The sequence below is a fragment of the Chelonoidis abingdonii genome, chromosome 8 (assembly GCF_003597395.2).
Source record: "Chelonoidis abingdonii isolate Lonesome George chromosome 8, CheloAbing_2.0, whole genome shotgun sequence".
In the NCBI taxonomy this organism is placed as follows: domain Eukaryota; kingdom Metazoa; phylum Chordata; order Testudines; family Testudinidae; genus Chelonoidis; species Chelonoidis abingdonii.
Genome location: NC_133776.1, coordinates 7095785 through 7117476, shown reverse-complemented (window position 1 = coordinate 7117476; position 21692 = coordinate 7095785). Strand labels below are relative to the sequence as shown.

Sequence of the window (21692 nt, the reverse complement as noted above, 5' to 3'; positions counted from 1 at the left end):
TACTGTACAGTAGAACCTCAGCGTTACGAATACCTCAGGAATGGAGGTTGTACATAACTCTGAAACGTTTGTAACTCTGAAAGAGACATGATGGCTATTCTTTCAAACATTTACACCTGAACAGTGACTTAATACAGCTATCAAACTTTACTGTGCAGAAGAAAAATGCTGCTTTTCCTTTATTTTTTTTAGAAGTTTACGTTTAACATAGTACTGTACTGTATTTACTTTTCTTTTCTTTTTTTCTTCCCATCTCTGCTGATGCCTGATTGAGTACTTCTGGTTCCAAATGAAGTGTGTGGTTGACTGGTCAGTTAGTAACTCTGGTGTTTGCAACCCTGAGGTTCTATTGCATAATAGTCTCAAGTGGAGACTAGGCTAAACAGAAAACTTAAAAGGCAAATAGCAAGAGCGAAATACAAGTTCAAGAGGTACAAACTGCTCATGCAAGTATTACGAGTTTTCCCGCAATAAATACCAAGAGAGAATTTCAGCCAACAAGAACCTTCAAAAAGGTATCATGTTCTTTTATCCAGGTACAGCGTATCCCAAATCATGCAGTTCTACTAAAACTTAAAACCCAAATGAGGTCTGTTAGCCCAGTAGATATAACTCCCACAAAGACTGAAGAAGACAGATACAACTCAGATGAAGTTACAACTCTTATTATGAGTCATGCTGGTTCTGCATATATTGATGCCAAGAGTTAAGAATACAGTTTAAAGAGTTCTGCTTTAAGAGGTTTCAGAAAGAGGGCAATTAAAAGAAGAAAATGAAACTTGTTTAATACTCTATTCACATTTAAGAAGAACAGGTTTGCATGGAAAATTAAACATGAATGTGTGCGCCAAATGCTAAAAATAAACACTGGGAGAGTATTTTGTAAGATACATGTCATACCATCAGGAAGTTGTTTGCAGGACAAGGCATCATCAAGGTCCCTGGCAGTTGATGGATCAATGGTGAAGATGCACTCTTTCCTATCAACGAAAAAAGGAAACTTAACATCTGTTTTTGTTTTGCACCCAGACACACAGCCCACCAGAAAAGGTCAGCCAACAGTGAAGTTTTCAGAAACAAGGCCATTGAAACGTATCACATCTTCCAATATAACTGCTTCCCCAACCTGCAGAGATCCACCATCCCCTCAGAAGCAACCTTCTGACATGAAAAAGGCATTTGGAATAATGGAACAATTAGAGAATGCTGACTTGTGTGACATTTTTCCCCCCTTGGAACTGTTTGTTTTACACCTTTCTCATCTAATTATCAGTTTTCCTCCACAAAAGTAAACAATCCATCCCGCAAAGTTCCGCTGACTTCCACTGGGGTGCAAACTCCTTCCTGCCCCAACTCCTTTTTGACAAAGTAGGAAACAAAAAATGACAGTTTTATATATTTATTTAACGGCATTTACAAATAACGAACTTTGGCATCGTGATTTGATACTCGAGTAAGTCATCTGAAGACAGGGAGTACAATGGAGCAAGAGACTTTCCAAGTATCTGGCAGGGACTGAGGAGAGTGAGGGTACGTGAATGGAGGAGCTTGCAACACTTGAACATATCCAGCCTTTCAAAATTGACTAGCCCTGACACACATCTGCTCATGCACTCTACTCTGCATGAATAATAATAATAATAATAATAAAGAAATGATATTTAATTCTCCTGGGGCAAGTAGAATTTTGCAGGTTTTCCTTACTTGTTTGTTAACAGAAAGTACAGAGCCAGTGGGAATAAAAATGAATGACTCGATGGCCATAATGGAATTATGAATGAAAGCCTGATGGAAACAGACTAGTCTCCACATAAAATTCTGGAGCTTTCAGGAGTTCACTGGCAAAGTTGTATGTTGCCTGTAGGAAATACAAATCTGCAGGAATATTCCAAACACAGCATATGTAAGTGCTCTGAATTCTCAGTATGCTGTGAATCTGTATTTCTAAGTACTGCACTGGAGTTGAGTAAAAGGAGATTGTCACCAGCTAGTAAAATTACGTTGAACATGAATAACCTTCATCTCTCTTGTCCTAAACAGTTGTGAATAAAGCCAGATGCCACGTCCTCTCTAATACCATGGACAAAGTTAGAGCAAAATGGAGTCTGCAAAATGTTTAAGACCCAAGTTGAAAGATCACAGAGTGAAATCAAGTGACACTGTTTGTTCGGCCTCGGTTCAGTCCTTAGTGAGCAGACACTGTACGGTAAAGTGCATCTCTAGGAAAAAACGGCTTTGAAAAAGATTTGAATCAGCGTGAACATCAGAGGAAGTTAGACACGGAAGTAGATGCTAGGTCAGCTAACTAGAATTAGCTAATCCATTTTTTAGCACTCAGAGGCCTCAGTTAAGACTGGAGACCAACTGAGGTAGGTGTCATGCAGACACATTAGAAGGTGCAGTCCCCCTGCCTCAAAGAACTTACAACTAATACATATAATCTGTATAACATCTTATGTCAACAGACAATGTCATATATCAATAGTAGTGGAATCATAAAAATACCAGAAATGGGAAATAAATCTAGGTAGGCAGCAGGTTTGCTCCAAGAGAGATAAGACAGAACACAGCGTTTGACTTCAAGAACCATTACATATTAAAGAGCAGTTTGGCAGAATACACTAGCGAGCTGTAAGCTGAAGCCCAGGGCTTGAGTGCCCAACAAATGAATCATTTTAAATTCCTACGTCAGGGGCCCCCTTCAGTGTGGACTGAACAAACTACAGCAAACTTCCTGTAATGCACGTGGATCGTGGCGGGGATCCAACTGCAGACAGTTCTGGGGCGTGCGGTGGTGGAATTGGAGTGGGGTGGGTGCTACAGCATTTTTTTCTTTCCAGTATAGTCTTAAGAATGAGTGCAAACCCCACAAAACACATGCTGACGAAGTGAGGCTGCTGAGGGATAGAGACCTGAGTCTCGTAGCTATCCCCTTTTTGGCCAGTTTCTTTCTTCAAATCAGTACATCTCAGCTCACTGATGCTACAGGAGATGCACAGCTGAGAAGCACAGCACACTTATCCTGCCCCAGAGGAACATGGTTTATTAAATTGCAAGAAGTGTGTAGGTTAGTTAAGGGAGGGATTACATTTACATTTAAAGGAATATTGCCAAACATATATAGAGATTAAACAGTACAAGTGTCATGTAAATTTATTAGCTTTAAAATCTAAGGATGTGCACCTGTGCGCACACAGCTCTGTGTATTTCTAAGACACTTATTACTGTAGTTCTTAGATGTTACTGGTAGTATCTGTTGCTAGTTGTCTGATATTAGCATAAATTTGTGTAGTTCTGCCAAATATACTAAGGAGATTTCTAATGCACCTAACTTCCATTAGCCTTTGAAAATCTCCCCCAATACATTAGTTTTCTCATCCTATAGCACACCTGCCTAATCTTCAGATAAATGTTCACTTCTGATCCTTTATTATATATATCCAAACAAATTGGAAATAGCTAGTGATACTGGAAGATGCAAGACCTTCTAAACTGCACTGATTTTGATCTGCTTACAGTCCAACTATCCAGCACCATAAATCAACCAATGTAATGACCTACAAACCATCTTGCTTCCATAAATACATACTCCTTACATTAAAAATCCATCAATGAATGGAATTTCAAGTGATCTCATTCCAAGGAACAGTGCTTACATAATGTCCCTATTTACCATTCTTCGAAGAATCACGTATGTACAGCGCAAGCAAACCCTCCACATACACTAATATGCCAAGTGCTTGCCAGCCTGGTAAGACATGGGGCCATAGGGAAGCAGGTACTTACTGTAAACATACCAGAGAGACAGCTATCACATATAGTCTTACTTTTTCAGGGCATTTAATCTATGATAGCAGACACCACTGACCTGAAACCAACTGCCCTTACACTGACAAGGTTTAAAGGAAGGGATTAAGTGCTTCTTAAATCCAAGTATGTGGGTTCTTATTTCAATGGAATAGATAGCTTATTCCAGCTGTTTTGGGCTGCAACCACAAATGTGCGCCACCCATAGCGATTTGTAGCTCTAGGCAGTTTAAAAATTAATAGACTGGTTTCAACAAAGTGCACATTTGCAGTCTGCGTTGGAAAGAAAGGAACATAAATATGCCAGTGCCAAACTCTGAATACATTTATACAATGTAGCAACTAATGGAGCTGCTTTGCTTTCAGACACTTGGCCAATTAAATCTATTGTAGAGGTCAAGGGTGGGGCCCGAGTTCATGAGAACACAAACCAGCAGGGATTGTTGTATATACTTCCAGCCTCTGTAGTGCTACCACAGATCCATTTCATATGCTATATCACCAGAATCCAGGATCAGCATTTGCTACTGCTGAGCAACCTGCTTTCTTGCAAAAGCTAGCCTGATACAAGGCTGCCAGAGTGAGGTATTTATCCTTATATATGTCACAATGAAGGCACCCCTTACATGCAGCCATGTGCAGTATAGTTAGGATTTTTTTTAACATGTTCAAAATGAGAGAGGGAGGAGTTGACTACTCAAGAGAGCTGAACCTGGAGCCTTTCAATGAGAGTTTTGCCCTGTGCAAAGACTGTGGGGTTACAGAAAGTCTCCGAACAAGCAATATGATGCAAAAAGTCCCACAGAATAAGTACTAAGTGGACAAAGTCCTGGATCCAGGTAGCCAAAAGGCAAGCATATAATATTGGACCTAAATTCTGAAGCCAGCACCTCTGACTTTGTGGTGTGGGAGTGCTCACATTTTATCACAAAATGATGCTTCTGTAGCAGGGTAGGATGCCTAGAAAGAGTCTTTACACTGAATTCTGCATAATAGTGACTGCATGATTCACGTAATAAATAAAACCTCTGGTTTTGATTTTTATCATTATTACAGGCAGCTGCAGAAGCCAGTACTGCAAAAAGCAGAGGCCCAATTGCAGCATTTACAGTCATTCTATTGTCCATTGACCTATATACTGACTGAAGCCCCATCCCTCCAATCAAAGGACAGATACAGTCTCTAGTATCTCCTCTGATTCCTTCAACCAGCTAACACCACCTCTAATCTCTACTGTGCTTCAGCTAGCTCTCTCTCACCCAGAAGTCTCAGTCACTTCAAGACACCATCTGTGTCTGTTGAAACAGACAAGGTACAGTGTCACCAGCGTACCAATAGTCCTGCAAAGCAAGTCATTTTACTCCTTGGCACTTGTTCCTATGGCCCTATATACATTGACAATGAAGGGTGACAGACCTGACATAAAAACCACTGCCAAGTGGAGATAAGAAATTGCTCATTGCTCCTCTCAGACTGATGAGAAAAGCCATTCAGACTCCTCCATGTGTCCCTGCCAGAGTCTGCACCTGTAATGATACCTCCCCATAGGCCACGGTACAATAGCTCCCAAAAGGGTCAGCCCATGAGCTCCTTGCAGCCAGTGGGTGATGGCAAAACCAAACCATGGTAGGTTTTTATTAACAAAACTCAGAGCAGCTGCAATTTCCATGCACCTGTCAAGGAAGAGACTGTTTCAGTGCAAGCAAATATTATGGCTACATGCACATACAATAACATTTATCACTAACTAATACAAATTGGGAGCTGCCCTCCAGCTCCTGGCAGGCTGCCAAAGCGGTCCTGTGGGCTGCAAAATTTGGCCATTCCTCCTTAAAAAATCCCAAAGGAACAATCACTTTTTGTCATTACACCTAATAAAAATCTGTTTTATTCATTTTAAAATGTCAAAACATACTTTACAAAAGTAACAAGATGTTCCAGAAGTGTTCGTTCCAACATACACACCACTTGGTTAGCTAAAGGAAACTGGTTTAGGAGATATAGACATGCATGAAGTTGAGAGCTTTTCTGGTCTTCACGTTGAAAAGGACTAGAGAAAAATGTCTTTAAAGAACCCCCAATTTTGCTGCACTGGCTGAAGACAAACATCTCAATGTGGAAAGTTACTCTGTACAGGAGCTCCTTCATCCAAAACATATGTTCAACACAGTCTTGCAGAAGCATACTCACTCTGGCATCTTGCTTTTGTTAATGGAAGAATAAAATCTCTTTCTTCCACCTTCCCCGTGGAGGGATGGGGCAAGTATATTATGCGTCTGGACTATAAACAATCTGTGTATGACAATCTGGTAAGGCCGGTGCCACAGATCCCACTGAGTCTATTTGGAAATTGTTATTGGAAGGTCAGAAGGTGAACATGCACACAGCTTTTCTTGCATATGATGAGTGCCCATGCGAGTTCCTATAGGACTAGAAAGAGGCTGACTAACCACCACCACCACCAGCCAAAGTGTAAGACAGCAATGCCACAAGAGAGGTTTGCAAACTAGTTCCTTCTACAGTATTCAAAATCAACCCCCAGGAGAAAACCTACCAGAATACAGAGCTTAAGTTTATAAGATGGTAATGGAAATGTGCACACAGAGACTCTGGTATAATCAATCCCACTTTACAGAAAAGCTAATTAAGTGCAATTTCAGACTGCACAGTTCAAACAGACTAATTAAAGCAGACTAATTAAAGCAGAGCAGTCAGTCTTTTTACTTTTAACATTTTTCTTTTAATAGGAGCTAGAAAAACAAGCTAATGAAGTACTGTAGGTAAGATTAGCACATTATTGGTCATTTGGTGTTATCACGGTAATTAAAACATTCAAAGACCACAGAACAAAAACAGTTTCGGTTCTGGGTGCGTTTTTTTAACCAAAGAAGTGTATCCATACAACAGGGTCTGCAAGTTTCAAAGGAGAAATCATTCTTTTTATTGTATACTTGGGGCTGAAAGATCAGGTACAATACCTCATAATCAAATTAGCTTTTCCCTCAGCTAAAACATTCAGAGTTCAACAGATCTGTTAAAGTTATCAACCATTAAATAGAAACATCTGTGAACCATGGCGATTACCAGTTCTCGGAGTCAATGCTCCATCTTCATTTCGAGTGGAAGAATGCTTAGACCGAAAGGAAGCATTGTATGTTGTAACCTATGGCCTCCACATATATTAAAGGTGTGGATCCTGACAAACTGCTAATGGGGACTATGGTTGGGCAAAGTTTGAGTGTTCCCAATGATATTGTCAGTACGAGTAACTTGATGCTCCTGAAGGACAGATGTGACAGTGTGTACATGCTGCATATTTCAGTTGAACTAAATGTTAAAGGAACCGTTTCCTCGATCTATCGTGTGGTTGGATAAGCCAGCCAGATGGAGGCAGTGAGTCTCTGTCATTTCTTTATTAGGGCCTAGAAAAGGCCATTGCTCGGTTACGATTTAGAGAACTGCATGTACTTGGGAGAGCATTAGAAAGCCCTAAAGGAACCAAGAAGTTCTGCTCCTAAGAAGATGAGCTAACAATTTACAGGAGTCTTAGAAACTTAAAGGAAACTGGGACTTTGTTATCCTAGTAACTACTGGAAACAGACAATGGAGAGAGTGGAGCTGCAAGTAAGCAAAACTGACAGAACAAACCAATACAGTCAACTTAGCAGCTTCCACACGATTATTACATATGGCTGATAGTAGTTGAAGGAAGCAATGGAGAAGCCCCTCCATAGGCTTTAAGCCCCTTCTAAACCATATGCTTGAATTCAGGTTCCTCCAGGCAAGTCATTTAAGTTACTTGATGATTCCCTGGGCTTTGCCCCAGAGCTAGTATTCTTGAAACAAAGTCTATTACACAGTCTTCAGTAATACTTGTTGCCTGTTTTAGGAAAAAATAATCCCCCTCAACTGGTTGTAAGATGAAACAAGGAATTTATTAGGGGCTTCAGTATGTGCCTATCCATCAGAAAGACGGATGGAATTCACAACGCTGGGTTTCAAATATACACCCTGTTCAAAGAGTAAAGATTCAGATGCAGTTACATGGCTACATCCAAAGGCATACCAGAGGCTAACAAATCTAGGCAGCACCGATGCTTTGGGTCTACAGGTCACATAACCATATTAACCTCCTTTCTTCAATAGGTCTTGAAGGACCTATGTGAAACTTCTGCAGAAGCACTATGGATTTCGGAAAAGACAAGACTTGTGGCACTGCAGTTGGCTGTTGGAGATGAGAGGGTAATGAGCATCATTTTGTTTGTTAAAGTGCAGATTTTGTAGGCCTTGTTTAAACCTTTTACTATGTCAACACTGAGACACGTACAATAGAGTGACTGCATGTCTAGATTCTTGCATCACATTTACATTCTTCCTCTTTAGATTGTCTTGCTCTCTTTACTTTGTGAATACATGCAATAGATTGGTGCTGGTGGAATTCACTTCAGCATCCTGATTTATCCCTACTAACTTGAACTCAAGGCTGATATTTTAAAATTAAGTGGTAAAGACATTTTTAGAATCTTGCAGATCTTTGGGGTCATCTGTAGGACCCTGCCAAACTGTGTCTTGGAAAAAGTTAAGCAGACATAATTTTTCAGGTCTGGAAACAGTCATTTTGATTTGGGACGAAGTATCCCAGTGTTGTCAACTCACTCTAGTGAAAGCTACAAACATTTTTTCACACAACAGTCCGACTGTTATGGCAACCACCAAAATGAATCTCATTTTTCATTCACAAGTCAACCCAACTAGAATACAGTGCCTATGTAGGTTTCTTATAAAATACCGATAAGCACAGGACCCATTCCTATAGACATTCATCGCTCAAACGAGTATAGATAAAGTACTTTCTTTCAAAAGGGAATTTCAGACAATGGTCATTGTCTGAACCTCTTTAGTACGTCACCACCTCACTCCCAAAGATATCCGCTGTTTCAGTTGCAGTACGCTACTACATTTATCACTCTAAGTATGGGTAAATTTCAGTCAAAAATCTGGGAGAACTGTTTACACGAGAGGCTCTTAAAATGAATATTTTTACAGGAGAAGCATGCAACAGAAGCATCTCAAATGAGCCTCTGAAGGCACCTTAGGACACTCTGGAAAAGACACACACTTGCAAAAGTAACTCTATAACTTTTTCTTTGTACAGTTAAATGAACACCGCAAAATGAGCTAATTATAAACTAATTGGGAGCAAAAAGAAAGATTGCATTACCTCAATCCACCGTGGCACAAGCTCCCAAGAATCCACTCCCACAGGTACACAAACATCAGAAGTCTCATCTTAATATGTCAACCCAATTCAGGTCTTTATAATTTTTCATGTTTATTTTTTAGCTAAAGCCTTGCCTCAGCTGATTCAAATCAAAAAGGAAGGTTTACAGTCAGGGCTTTGGAGCGGAGCCCGGAGCTGGAGCTGCACGTTTTTGCCTGGAGCTGGAGCAGAGCCGGAGCACAGCTCCAAAACCCTGCTTACAGTTACCCTGATGAAGTACACAACAGCAGTAATACACATTTTCATAGAAAGCTCCTTGGGGTTTGCTGAACCAGAACTGATTTCAGCTATTTACTTATGTCTTCAGTGCAAGATGAGCAAAGTTCTCTGGTTTGATGACAAAAAGTAACCCATTTAAAAAGCCAATGCATATAGAAGAGATCATTATTTAAATTTCTACAAGTCATGCTAACATTGTGCCTCAAGCACATGGAGCTTTCTGCCCCACCTTTATCCCATGCAAGAATGAGAGCAGGAGCATAATTGAAAACATGCTTTCGTCATGTAATCTTCTTCAATCACAGACTTTCAGAAGCTAAAAACGGAAAAGACATTAGGTCATCCATTTTCTATGGGCCAGTGCTGGATTGTTCTCTGCAGTATGTATGCAAGTACTTTGTCCAGTCTAGAGTTTTAAACATCTTAAGCAATGGGGTTTCCAGCATGCCTGTGGGAGTTTATGATGCAGTCTAATTTAGGATCAACAACAGAAAAGATTTCCTCTCTTCGTTTTGGCCCAGTTGTCCTAGTAATATCTGCTTCTACTAACCTAAATAATTCCTATCCCATCATGGCGATTCATACATTTGTTAGCCATTAAGCATCATTCAAGCCACTAGCCTCTTTGTTAATACACATTTAACAGCTAAGTTTTCCCTGTAAGTCAATCCCTACAGCACCCTGGTTATTTTTGTTACTGACATGTTTGAACTACATCTCACTTTTCTGTCTCATTGTGGTATGGAGGTGTTGTGGAATTTTCAGGGTAGTCCGTAAACTCCTAAACCAGATGTGGGGATCTGCATAGGCCCTTGCTCCAAAAGTTCAGCATTTGTGCGCATCCTCCACGGGAGGCTCCATACTCAGGATACCAGAATGAGACCTCAAATGAAAAAATGGCTCCGTGTAACAAACAGTTTGTCATGCCTTTGGTTAACCTGTCATTATGAAAAGGGAAATGCATCATCTGATCAGGAATTGTGAAGAAATTGTTTTCTCTATGGTGGTGACAGATGCCAATTTCAGCCAACACTTTCAAGGCTGGATGCCTGAACTCTTCAACCTATATTTAGATATTTCACCAAAAGTGGCCTGGTTTTCGGAGGGACAAAACACAAACTCAGACCTCTGAAGTCAATGGGAGATGCAAGTACTCAGCTCCTTTGAACATCAGGTCACTTTAATTATGTACCTAAATACAGAATTAGCAGCATAACCTTAGACACCCCGGTTTGAGAACCGTGGCCTTAGAGTGCTGGTTTTTCTCCCTCTGAAACTCCCATCGAAGCCTCAGGATCTATCACTGAAAGTCTGACAAGAACGGATCTGTTCCCAAATAGACGCGAACTGACTGGATTCCATGCCTCCTGCATTACTCTTTACAGAAAATACTCAGCTGTACAAAAACAATGCAATGTGCATAACGTCAAAGTTCAGGTGATGACAAGCTTCTCGGGCAAAACATTCCCCACTCAACGAGCTCTGATTTGTTCTTTACGCTACCAGAGCCCACTGATGGGAAATAACCCTACAATCCACCAGTTCCCATGCAATAGCGTGCTTGTACAGCTGTTCTTCCAAAAGCTCATGTTGCCTCCGTTAAACACCCCCCCCCCAACCCCCACATTTCTAGCACAATATGCCAACCCCAGGTCGCAACACATGATAGCAACAACTGCATGTCATTTAGTAAGAAATTAAGCTACCATCCTACTGGTTTTTTTCAGTGAAAGCGTAGGTTAGAAAAAAAGCAACCTATACAAGGAACAAGCTCTGACGAAGTCATTTAATTAACTTAACCACACTACTGGGACAAGAACACACATCTGGGCATCACTAAAAGTGTTTTTATTAAGCTCCATCAGGTGTATCTTCTAATACTGGTTTATTCACATTGGTTCAGGAAGGGAATAGTTCCCTAGCCCAACACAGTAAGAGAGAGCGCATGGTAACAGGCACGGTAAAGAACAACCTAGAGTAGATACAGTGTCTTTTGCAACTGGTTGTGCCAGCTACGCGCTAGACTGTCATCACCACTGAGAAATACTTTGTGCTCCTCAAATCATCCTACTGATTTCAGTGGGGATACATGCAGAACAAAGCTGCTGCTCAGCACGAGTAAGGAAACATAATCTAGTCCTATGTGTCTTTCCAGTATCTTAGGATGACAGACTCTGATCTGCAGCAACGTTGACACATTTATTAAACAGGCCATTTGTCAGGTTCCTTAAGAAACCCGGTCATTTTTACACATTCTAGTACAGTGGGATAAGTCTTGCTCTAATTATACTTAATGCAAGCTTTCTGTAGTGGAAAATCTCCAGGGAAAATTGTTTAATGATGTTTTATCTGATTTATACCCTTTCAAGTCTTCCACCTACCCAGAAGAGCCAACTGTCTCACAGTCTCCTCTCCTTCCTACTCACCAGGCACTGTGCTGGGAGCAGAATGCTGCCATTTTTACCATCAGCTCTAATTTTATCAGCCAACAATTTACTTGGGCATGCACAGTTAAGAGTCTGATATTAAGTCTTTAATATAAACACTGCTAATCCTTATTACTATCTGCAGCATTCCTCAAACACGGAACAAAGAGTGGGCAGAACTGCAATGTAGGAACTGTTCTGTTGCTGGTGGTTTCCAATTACAAACAGTGCTAAGAACAGAGCCTCCCTGTTCAGAATAGAACATACAGGCAAGGGAGACACCTCCTCTTTCTCCACTTCTCCTACCAAAGAAAAGACATGCAATAGCTGTGAAGCGGCAATTAAAGTTACTATTTACTCTGCAAAACCTTAGTAACTGTAGGTAGCTATCCAGTACCTCTGAGGACATCACAACTTATGGTCAACAGACACCATGCCTTGAAATATCTCAAAATATTAACTCTATGTGCTAGGAATTATTCTGGGGAAGTTCTATGGCCTGTGTTCAGAATCTATGTGAAGCTACGGCTCTGTCTTACTGTTGGGGCTTTTCATTTGTAAGAACAACACTTCATTAACTCTGCTCATAGGGAAACAGAACGATCATTAATTGTTCAATGACAACTTGAATGGCTTCTCACTTCCGTGCATTGGCTCCTCAGATTGTTTCTTTGCAGGGCCCTCAATATTCAGTATTAGCATCGGTGCTGCAATTTTGCTTACAAGACAACATTAGAGAGTTAGTTGGGGTGGAAAATGAAAATTTCTGCTCTTCAGACGATTCATCTTGCAGATATTTCAGTGTTTCTTTCTCTGCTCCGTATTTTTAGCTCATTGTTTTCTATTTTGGCAGCTGAGAAACTGCAGTTTGTAATTTTACCTCCAGCTTCATATTTCTTCTTAAAAGTGAATACAATGTCCTGTTTATAATAATAAAATCACTAGCTGGCAGGATGACATCAAATGGAAAAAAGAGAAAGCAACTGGAAAATTTAGAGCAAGCACTTTTGAGAGCCAAGTTTTGCATTTGTAATGGTCCAGCGGAGGTCACTGGACTCACTTGTTATTAGGCGAATGGTAAAGAAATAGATATCCTCAAGTTCTTCCATGTTAGACTATATAAACCATCTCCAGTTCAGCGAGGGTTAGAGCTTTCCAAATGAGTGACGTGATACATTTTCCACAGTAACACTAACAATGGGAGACATGCAAAAGGCAGAATTGCTCTGCAAAGAACGGCCTTTTTTCTCTCTCCAATATTTAGGTTTTTGTTTCCCACCATGATCGGACTTTCCTGGCTTTGGTTTCTTGTCCCAGTTTAGCAGTAAAAGAAAGAAAAAGATATGAATGAAATTAGAAACATTTGGAACAAGCCTTAGAAATAGCTTTTAGGTTTCTTAGATTTTTGGCTGAACCTCTTCAAATGGTTTCCTCCTCTGCTCCCCTCTCTGCTACACCCACCTCTGAAATTTGAATTTCCTTGTTTGCTCTGACCCTCTTCTTTTCACTAGTGATGTTTTGTACTACACAGGTGAAACACTCAGCATAAAGCAAACAAGGAAATGAAATTTACAGGCTGAAGCAATGGAGAAGACCAGAAAATGGCTAGAAGTATGTCATTTCAGAATTTGCCTCTACCACCCGACTCTCCCAATCTCAACGTTTCTTTTAAATACCAAACCAAGCTTTCCTCTTTTCGAATTTAGTGCCAGTCAATCAGAGAGAGAGAGAGAACGAGAAAAAGAAAAGGGGGAAAAAAAAGGAATTCTGGTCCTAATTGGGTTTACAGATTCTGGAACACGTTTCATAAACTATACTGCTCAAATACCATAAAATCCAAGCTCTCTGTTGAACATGGCAGTTGTCAGTACACAATGATAACACTTCATCATCTAGCACTTTTTATTATAGGACCTCAAAGTCCTTTGAAAACCATTAGTTACAGCATCTATGAAATATTTGTCTCATTTTACAAATGAATGAAATGAAATAGCGAGAGATCAAGAGGTTGCCCAGAATACTACAGTGACTTAGCAGCAGAGATGGGAATTTAATCTATAAAAGCAGGAAATTTTATAACTGTCTATGGATTTTGTGTATTATGTACTATTAAAATATTTTCTAAAACGTTTTAAATACATATTTGGACGGAGGAAAAAAACTGATCTCCTTGAAGGGACTACATGACAGTCTGACCTCCTGTGCAGCACAGGCCACAGAATCTCACCCATTCACTTTAATAACAAACCCCTAACCTGTGTCTGAGTTACTGAAGTCCTCAAATTGTGGTTTGAAGACCTCAAGCTGCAGAGAATCCACCAGCAAGTGCCCCCTGCCCCATGCTGCAGAGGAAGATGAAAAACCTCCAGGGCCTCTGCCAATCTGCCCTGGAGGAAAATTCCTTCCTGACCCCAAATATGGCAATCAGCTAAACCCTGAGCATGTGGGCAAGACTCACCAGCCAGCACTCAGGAAAGAATTCGCTGTAGTAACTCAGATCCCACCCAATCTAACATCCCATCACAGACCACTGGGCATACTGACCTTAAAGTCTATGAGTCTATATAGGATAGTTCAGTAAAGCAAGTCCCTAAACATGGTAACAGTATACCTTTTGTAAAGATGAAACTTTCAGGAAGCTGGGGATATATATTTACAAGATAGCATAGACTAGTAAAATCATTGCTTTACACTGATCTGTGTTAACATCCTCTATGGATTAGTATGACCCATTGCTTTATTTTGACTAAACGCCATGTTCACAATCTTTCCTTTGTGTGAGATTCCTTTCAGCTAAGCAATCATTCCTCCAGCTAAGTACCCCAAAGACCTATTAACAAACAAAACTCATGGTTTAGAAGAGACTGTTCTTCTACATTAGTATAGACCAAAAAGACATGTTTCAAGCAGGAGAGAGAGTCTTATTTATCCCAGTTTCATCTTGTGAGAAAGTTACCTTGAGAACTAGGGGAAATATTGTAACGCATAATACTCCACAAGAGTCTCAGTCATGGAAACCCAAAGAGAAGCGCCCTGTCAACCACTCGGCCATCAGACAATAGAGGAATCCAAGCAATAGTCAAGTAACTGAGACCATCTTCTACACTAACGGAATGAGTGGCAATAGCAAGCCCTACTAGAGGCTAAAACTAGTATAGCTAACGTGGCTTTTTATCTGATTCATGCTAACAAGGACGACCTAGAGCCCACACAACTGGTTTACAGATAGCATTGACAAAAAAGTATTATAGAACAGACAGGGATTTAGAACAAGCTCTAAAATATAAAGGGTAAGATTATACTATGTTTACACTGGTTACGTGTTAGCATGAATCTTATTTAAAAGCATTTCAGTTAAGATGGCTCTTTCTGTAGCACAGATGAAGACTTACAGTACAGTACAGCCATATGATATTGTAAATAATACCTTAACTTCAGTGAAAATCACTCTCTATGTAGCAAAGAAACGAGACCAAGGAATACTAACATACATAGTTACAATATGTGCATACAGATGCTCAAGTTCAAGTGTATGCAATTCTGCATATATATTTGTCGGTGCCTAATTTGCACATGTGCAGGTCAAGCATTGTACTGTACTGACAATATACAACATACGGGCTGCCAAGGGAGTACCAAAAGCTAGTCAGTACCACCAAGATGGAAGGTTAAAAGTCTTACGACTACCCCCTTTGCCAGAACCTGTCTCAAGGGGCAATGGGTCATGCCACCAGAGGAGAAGACACCCAGACCTATCGCTTAATGGTGTGAGTGTTTTTTGATGGCAGGGAAGTGGAATCCAGGGGAAAGAGGAGTGGATTCCAATTAGGTAGGTCCCACATTACTTTTGTTAACAAAAAATCATTTTCTTTTGGAGTTGTCAAACTCTCACTCTCAGGCTATCAAAAAGCAAGCTAATAGAAAGATTCCCATGTAATTTATCTTTCATATCAAAGCACAGAAACTTCATACTAGATTCATGTGTGTTTAGGAGACTAAGTAGCAGCAATATGGTAATTAACATTGAACATATTCATACGTGACTAACATAAGGAATTATTTTGGAAGCTCTGACAGCAAGGGTTTATATTTGAGCAAACAGAAGGAAAGTTACTTTGCAGTGTTCACCATCTCTATGAAGAGACAGCCAGTTTCATCAGAGAGAAGGATTTAAATGGCCAAGCTGCAAAACCAGTACGGGGTGCCTATTGCCTTGAGAATTCTCACTGTAAAAATTCAGTAACAAAACCAAGAAATGCATTTGGAATTTGTTTCCAAGAATGACTGTGTAATCCGAGACAAGTCAAGTTCCTCATCTGCCTGCAACAGCATTACTGCTCAGGCAGAAAAAATTAGAGGAAGACTGCTCCCCCTTCGCTAATGTGTAGCCACGAGCCCAAAAATAAGAACACTCGAGTGACATTCACCCTGTAGCCTAATGCCTGTGGGGGAGTGACATCTTATACCATTGTGTTTTCAGTCATTCCAAACCTGAAATCCAGTATCTGAAGTCTGACACTAGCCAATAAGGAATCTGATTCTCCACTGAGTTACACCACTTTTATACCAATGTTGTTCCACTGATTTCAGCAGACTATGCCAGCTTTTGCTCCACTGGAGTGGAGAATCAGGCTTAAGAGAAAACCATTTAATCTTATGCAAAGCCGGGAGAGAAATCTTTGGTAGCTCTGATCTTAACAAAATACATAATTACCTACATCCAAGGATACAGAGAACTTCATAGACATAATTTAAGCCTCACAATGCTGCTGTGAGGTCAACAGTATCGCCATTTCACACAGGCTGTGACCCACAGTGACACAGTGACTTGCCAAAGGCCACACCGTAAAACAGTGACAATCAGGAAAAGGACCCAAACTTGGCCCTACTCTCCTTTTCCAACTGCTAAATCATCTTTCTTTTTCCACCTCTGTCCCAGCCTAAAGACTTGGATATGTGTTGTGTACTGGCCTTTCAACTCTGGACTCCAGATACAGATACTTAATGCTGGTGTCTATCCTCCCCCGGACACAATTTGTTACCCTTAATGGGAACTATGTAAGTATGCTAAGAGGGAATGGAACTTGCTGTGGGTACAAATGGCTTTACACCAACACAGACAATGGAAACCTCTGCCTTTAGGAATCAAAACCATGCCAACATTTTACCTTAGTAACAATCAGCAGGGAACCACCATCAGACAGTATGCACCAAGTCCCTAAAATGCAAACTGCCAATGCTTTGAAACATTGAAAAAAGCCACAACCAAACAATCCAGGCAGCACAGGGGACTGTCTGAGCGTATCTGAGCTTCAGTGTAACAAATCAGAAAACCCAAGACAGTTTTCGGTACATTACCAGCAGTTCAGTGAGAATTCATATACTAGAAACATCTTTACATAGAACCTAGAATTATTGTCAGCATTGGGGAAAAAAATAAGCACTGGTAACTTGTGTGAGTCCTAAAAAAAAAATTAAAAAATCCCATGCATCAATAGAGAAACATTGTTACAAAAACTCTCTCTAAAGTATTTAAAGCATTCCAGACAAAAAAGAAAGCTCTCCAATTAGATGCCAGGGATTAAATTCTTTATCTCAGTATTAATGTTGTCTTCAATAGTTCTTTTGACGAAAATACCCTTTGCTATACCAAATGCTTCCCCAAACCACTGGCCGTTTGCTTTCTTTTCGAAGAGCAGGGCTGCTTGCCAAGCTAACACAGGTGTAACTTAGGAAGGCAGGACCTTTGAATGGTGTGATGAGAACACCTGTGAAGCAAAAAAAACACACCAACACAAGAACAACCCTGAGACCAGAGAGGGTTTGCTGTTACCTTAAATCTCTTCTGCTGGCCAACTCTGTGGGTGGGATGACCCAGGGCAGGCTCTGAGGAAGGCATTCCAGAACGTCTTGGGAGAAGTCAGAGAAATCCACCCCGTACTCCATCAGGATCCCTTCTGTTTCAGGCTCAATCTCACCCGCCTGCCCAAGACTTTTGGCCATTTGCCTACAGAATGGAAGCAGAAAGAGAGGGTACTTTTATTTAGTATGTACCTAGAAACCGATCATCAAGAGTTCTGTCTCTGGAAAGGCCTGCTGCAGCATCCATGACTGAGCCATCAAGAGTAGATATAGTTTCACCCATTTAATCCACCTTCCTGACTTGTGGTGGAAGACTGGGAAGGCAGTAGGGCAATACCATGGCTTATGTATGCTGGGGATGATGTAAAACACTAGTAAGACTCCATGCTACTGACATTTGGTGCATCTAATTTAAGGAGACCATTTATATCAGGAGTTCTCCAACCTTACTGCACCACAACCCCCTTCTGACAACAAAAATTACTACATGACCCCAGGAGCGGGGACCAAAGCTTGTGCCCGCTTGAATCACAACACCTCATTCTTCAGTTCTATGGATCAATGGTTCTCAACCTCTTTCACACAGTGCCCCATACAACAACAGAAGAATGTTGGGATCACCCCCTTGTCCAGCCATAAAGAATGGAGGTGTGATCTCACTGCCCTAGACCTGTTCATCAAGGGTTCCCAACCAGGTCTCAGATAGCTCTACCTAAACAACACTCTCAAAGAGCTGAGCACACACTGCTTTTCAGTCCCTAAAACACCAAAAGATTCTGAGAACTCTCTGAGAACTAAGACTTGCAGGCAGGCCAGAGTGCTAACATGCCTATGCACTGCACAAGGACTTTAAGCTATAAGATTTCTGTCACTTAAGAACCACTGGATCCACTATTATTTTGTGGTGAACATACTCTGAGATTGAAGGCCTGGAATGGACAAGCAAATTCAGCTGAAGGTCGCACAGGGTCCTCTTCAGCTTGTGCCACAATTCTACCAGCAGATTGCTGCAGTCACAAACACAAACAGATTCAGCCCATTTAAAGGGGGAGGGACAGCTCAGTGGTTTGAGCCTTGGCCTGCTAAACCCAGGGTTGTGAGTTCAGTCCTTGAGGGGCCATTTGGGGATTGGTCCTGCTTTGAGCAGGGGGTTGGACTAGATGATCTCCTGAGGTCCCTTCAAACCCTGATATTCTATGAAAGGTCTGCCCCTCCCTCCATGGACCACTTCAGAACTTGGAAATGGAGCAAATTCATAGAGCCATCAAATCGCTATTGAACAGGAATAAAATTGATGGTCTCCATAGACAGAGGAGTTAACATGCCCAAATATCCTCTCCTCTGTCTTACAAGTATAGAATTTATGCACCTATTTCAAACCATCTTCCAGACTCTTCCAAGGCCTGAGGACACCCAGCGATCTAGTTCTCCTCCTCTGGCTAGCATAAGTCTTTGGACTCTTCTCCTGCAGCTTAAGTTCTGGACCGGAGTCACAGATGAAGGCAATATTGTGTGATACATTCTAACAATCTTTGATGAGCAGCTCTACATACATTTGTCTATCCTGCCTCCAGAAATCTTCCCTCAGCTCCAGTGCACATCTCACAAAACGTATTTCCTAAGGCTCTGGCATTCACCATCTTTCATTTATACAAAGATTTAGCTGCAAATGGCACAGAAACTAACTGGGACTCCACATTAGTGAAGTGACAAAGAAACACTCTCCCTAACTGACTAGAAATGTGACACTTAGTTCTAGACTCTGTCCTTCATATATCCTACACTGCTCTGTGGATCAGGTGAGGCTTGTATTTTTATTTGTTTTAACACAACACCATTAGGGCAAATGGCACTTTACAGGCAAAGGAGACAAGATTCTCTAAGTTCTCTGCATAGACCCAAAGTCACACTGTTCATCTATCATCAAATCAAACTACTTGATTGCACTCTTTTACATTATTTTAAATTACTTTTCTCTCATTTTTGTTTATTAAGAAAAATCTTTTAAAAAATCAGTTATGCAGAAAAACAGTGGGACAAGTTACCATGGATTTAATTACATTACAGTCAGTGATGGCTAGTGCCCACAATAATTACTTGGGCTGGAGTTAGTTAGCAAGCTTCCCCTACACAATACACCATACACCTCTCCTCCCCTCTCCACACCAGAAAGTTGATTATATATAAAAGTGAAAAGCTCAAACTGTGGAATTAGAGGTGTCACTAATGAAAGTTTCTAATGGAGAGTAAAAGAGTTAGGTGGAAAAATGAAAAGAAGAGAGGGGCCTCTTGCCTATTGTATCCAGATTTTTACTGACCCCATGATCATAGTAGGTTTAAGCTAGTGTAACTAGTGGATTCTCTGTAGCTCGAAGCTTTTCAAACATGATTTGAGGACTTCAGTAACTCAGCCAGAGGTTAGGGGTCTATTACAGGAGTGGGTGTGTGAGATTCTGTGATCTGCAATGTGCAGGAGGTCAGACCAGATGATCGTGATGGTCCCTTCTGGCCTTACAGTCTATGAGTCTAGAACCCTGACCCACGGAAATTACTTCACACACATGTTGATGGTAATCAGAATAAGACTGACAAGGCAGGGTAGACACAATAATACCCGGGAATGCAACCTCTGTGAGCAAAGTTTCTGCAATGTATGAAAAGCTGCCACGATACTGATCTTCTGCTTTAATTTTAATGAACGAAAACAGGCACTAATTACTTTCCTAATCCAGGCAGAAAATTGCGTACCTGTAATTTGGATATGCAGAACGTTCCCAGTGTTTCAACTGTGCCATAAACTTATATAATAGACTCCATTTGCACGGTACATGCAAACTCATCTTTATAAGGGGTAGGTAATGTTCTCTCTTTTTTGCACTAAGGAGGGCTGTCTAATAAATCTTTCAGATCATGTAGTATGCTACAAAGAGCTGTGCACTTTGTTCTGTATTAAGCTGTAGGGTTGATATTCTCTGGACGAATAAAGCAGCAATAAAAGATATTGGTCTTCATTGATTCAGTTTTATGTCCAAGCTGTATCAAAGACACACACACACTTGGCATCCAGCCTGACTTCTCAACTTCAACATGTTTGTCTCAGTCTGATCCTTAATGTTATTTTAAGGTAACTAAACAAGACACAATTTTCTCTCTTTCTTGCAGCAGCAACTATACAACATAGAAATCATCATCTAATGCCCAGTCTTTTGTAGTACAGGGAGGTTTGAACCTACAGGATTTACTTAGGGTGACCAGATAGGTGTGAAAAATCGGGACAGCGGAGGGGTAATAATAGGGTCCTGTGTAAGACAAAGCCCCTAATCTCAGGAAGTTTGGTCACCCCAGGTTTAGGGGCTGCAAAGTGTGCTGTCACACAGGCAGTTCAAGCCTGGGTTTGACTCCTTGTTCTCTGCACTAAGCCCTGTAAGAGGGAAGGAGGAAGTGTCTTGTCCTTCAAACGACATCCTTCTGGCCAAGGAGGGATTAAAGAGGAGAGGAAAAACGGGGGAGGGGTGTTGAAGTATAACCTTTTCCGCTTCCTCCAATGCCATCATGGCTCAGTACTTAATTTTCAAAGGAGCTGAACACCTGCTGCTCCCATTGATTCTAGTAGAAGCTGCAAGGGTTCAGCACTTGTGGAAAAATCAGACCTTTAGTGTCTACTCTGGTATGCTTTTCAAGTCACAAGAAACCACCTTTTCATGGCATGCCTTTCTGCTCAGGTTCTGTAGCCCATGTCCTCTTGCGTAGTTTACTGAAATTAGATTATGATCCGTAAGGATCAAATGGAATTTTGAATACTTAGGGGTTTGATACAGGACTCATATCCTTAACAGTAACTGACATGTGATTTACTATCTTCCAGGCAACATTTCTCAAGCACTTTGAAATAAAAAGTTCACAGCTGATTTTAATTGGGGCCATATTGCAGTCACACAGACAGGATGACTTGCATCAGAGCAAAATCCAACAGATCAAGGTTAACGCATATAGGATAATAGAAAGCCCTGGAGCGAAAACCATGCTGTAATTCACTCCAGGGGCTGCATTGCCTTCAGGAACAGCAAGAATAGCTCAAGAGGCTTATAAATGACAGC

The 21692-nt window shown here is 40.9% G+C and overlaps 1 protein-coding gene across 4 annotated transcripts in view; it reads right to left on the bottom strand.

Moving 5' to 3' along the window:
- The window catches only part of DIS3L2 (DIS3 like 3'-5' exoribonuclease 2), a 404569-nt gene that overhangs the window by 130688 nt on the left and 252189 nt on the right, over nucleotides 1-21692 (bottom strand). For all 4 annotated transcript variants that reach the window (XM_075068347.1, XM_032803899.2, XM_032803901.2 and 1 more), the window contains 2 exons: nucleotides 17567-17740; nucleotides 901-980 (listed from right to left, as the gene is read on the bottom strand). In XM_075068347.1, coding sequence (XP_074924448.1) covers nucleotides 901-980; nucleotides 17567-17740 — 254 coding nt within the window. The remainder of the gene's footprint in view (nucleotides 1-900; nucleotides 981-17566; nucleotides 17741-21692) is intronic.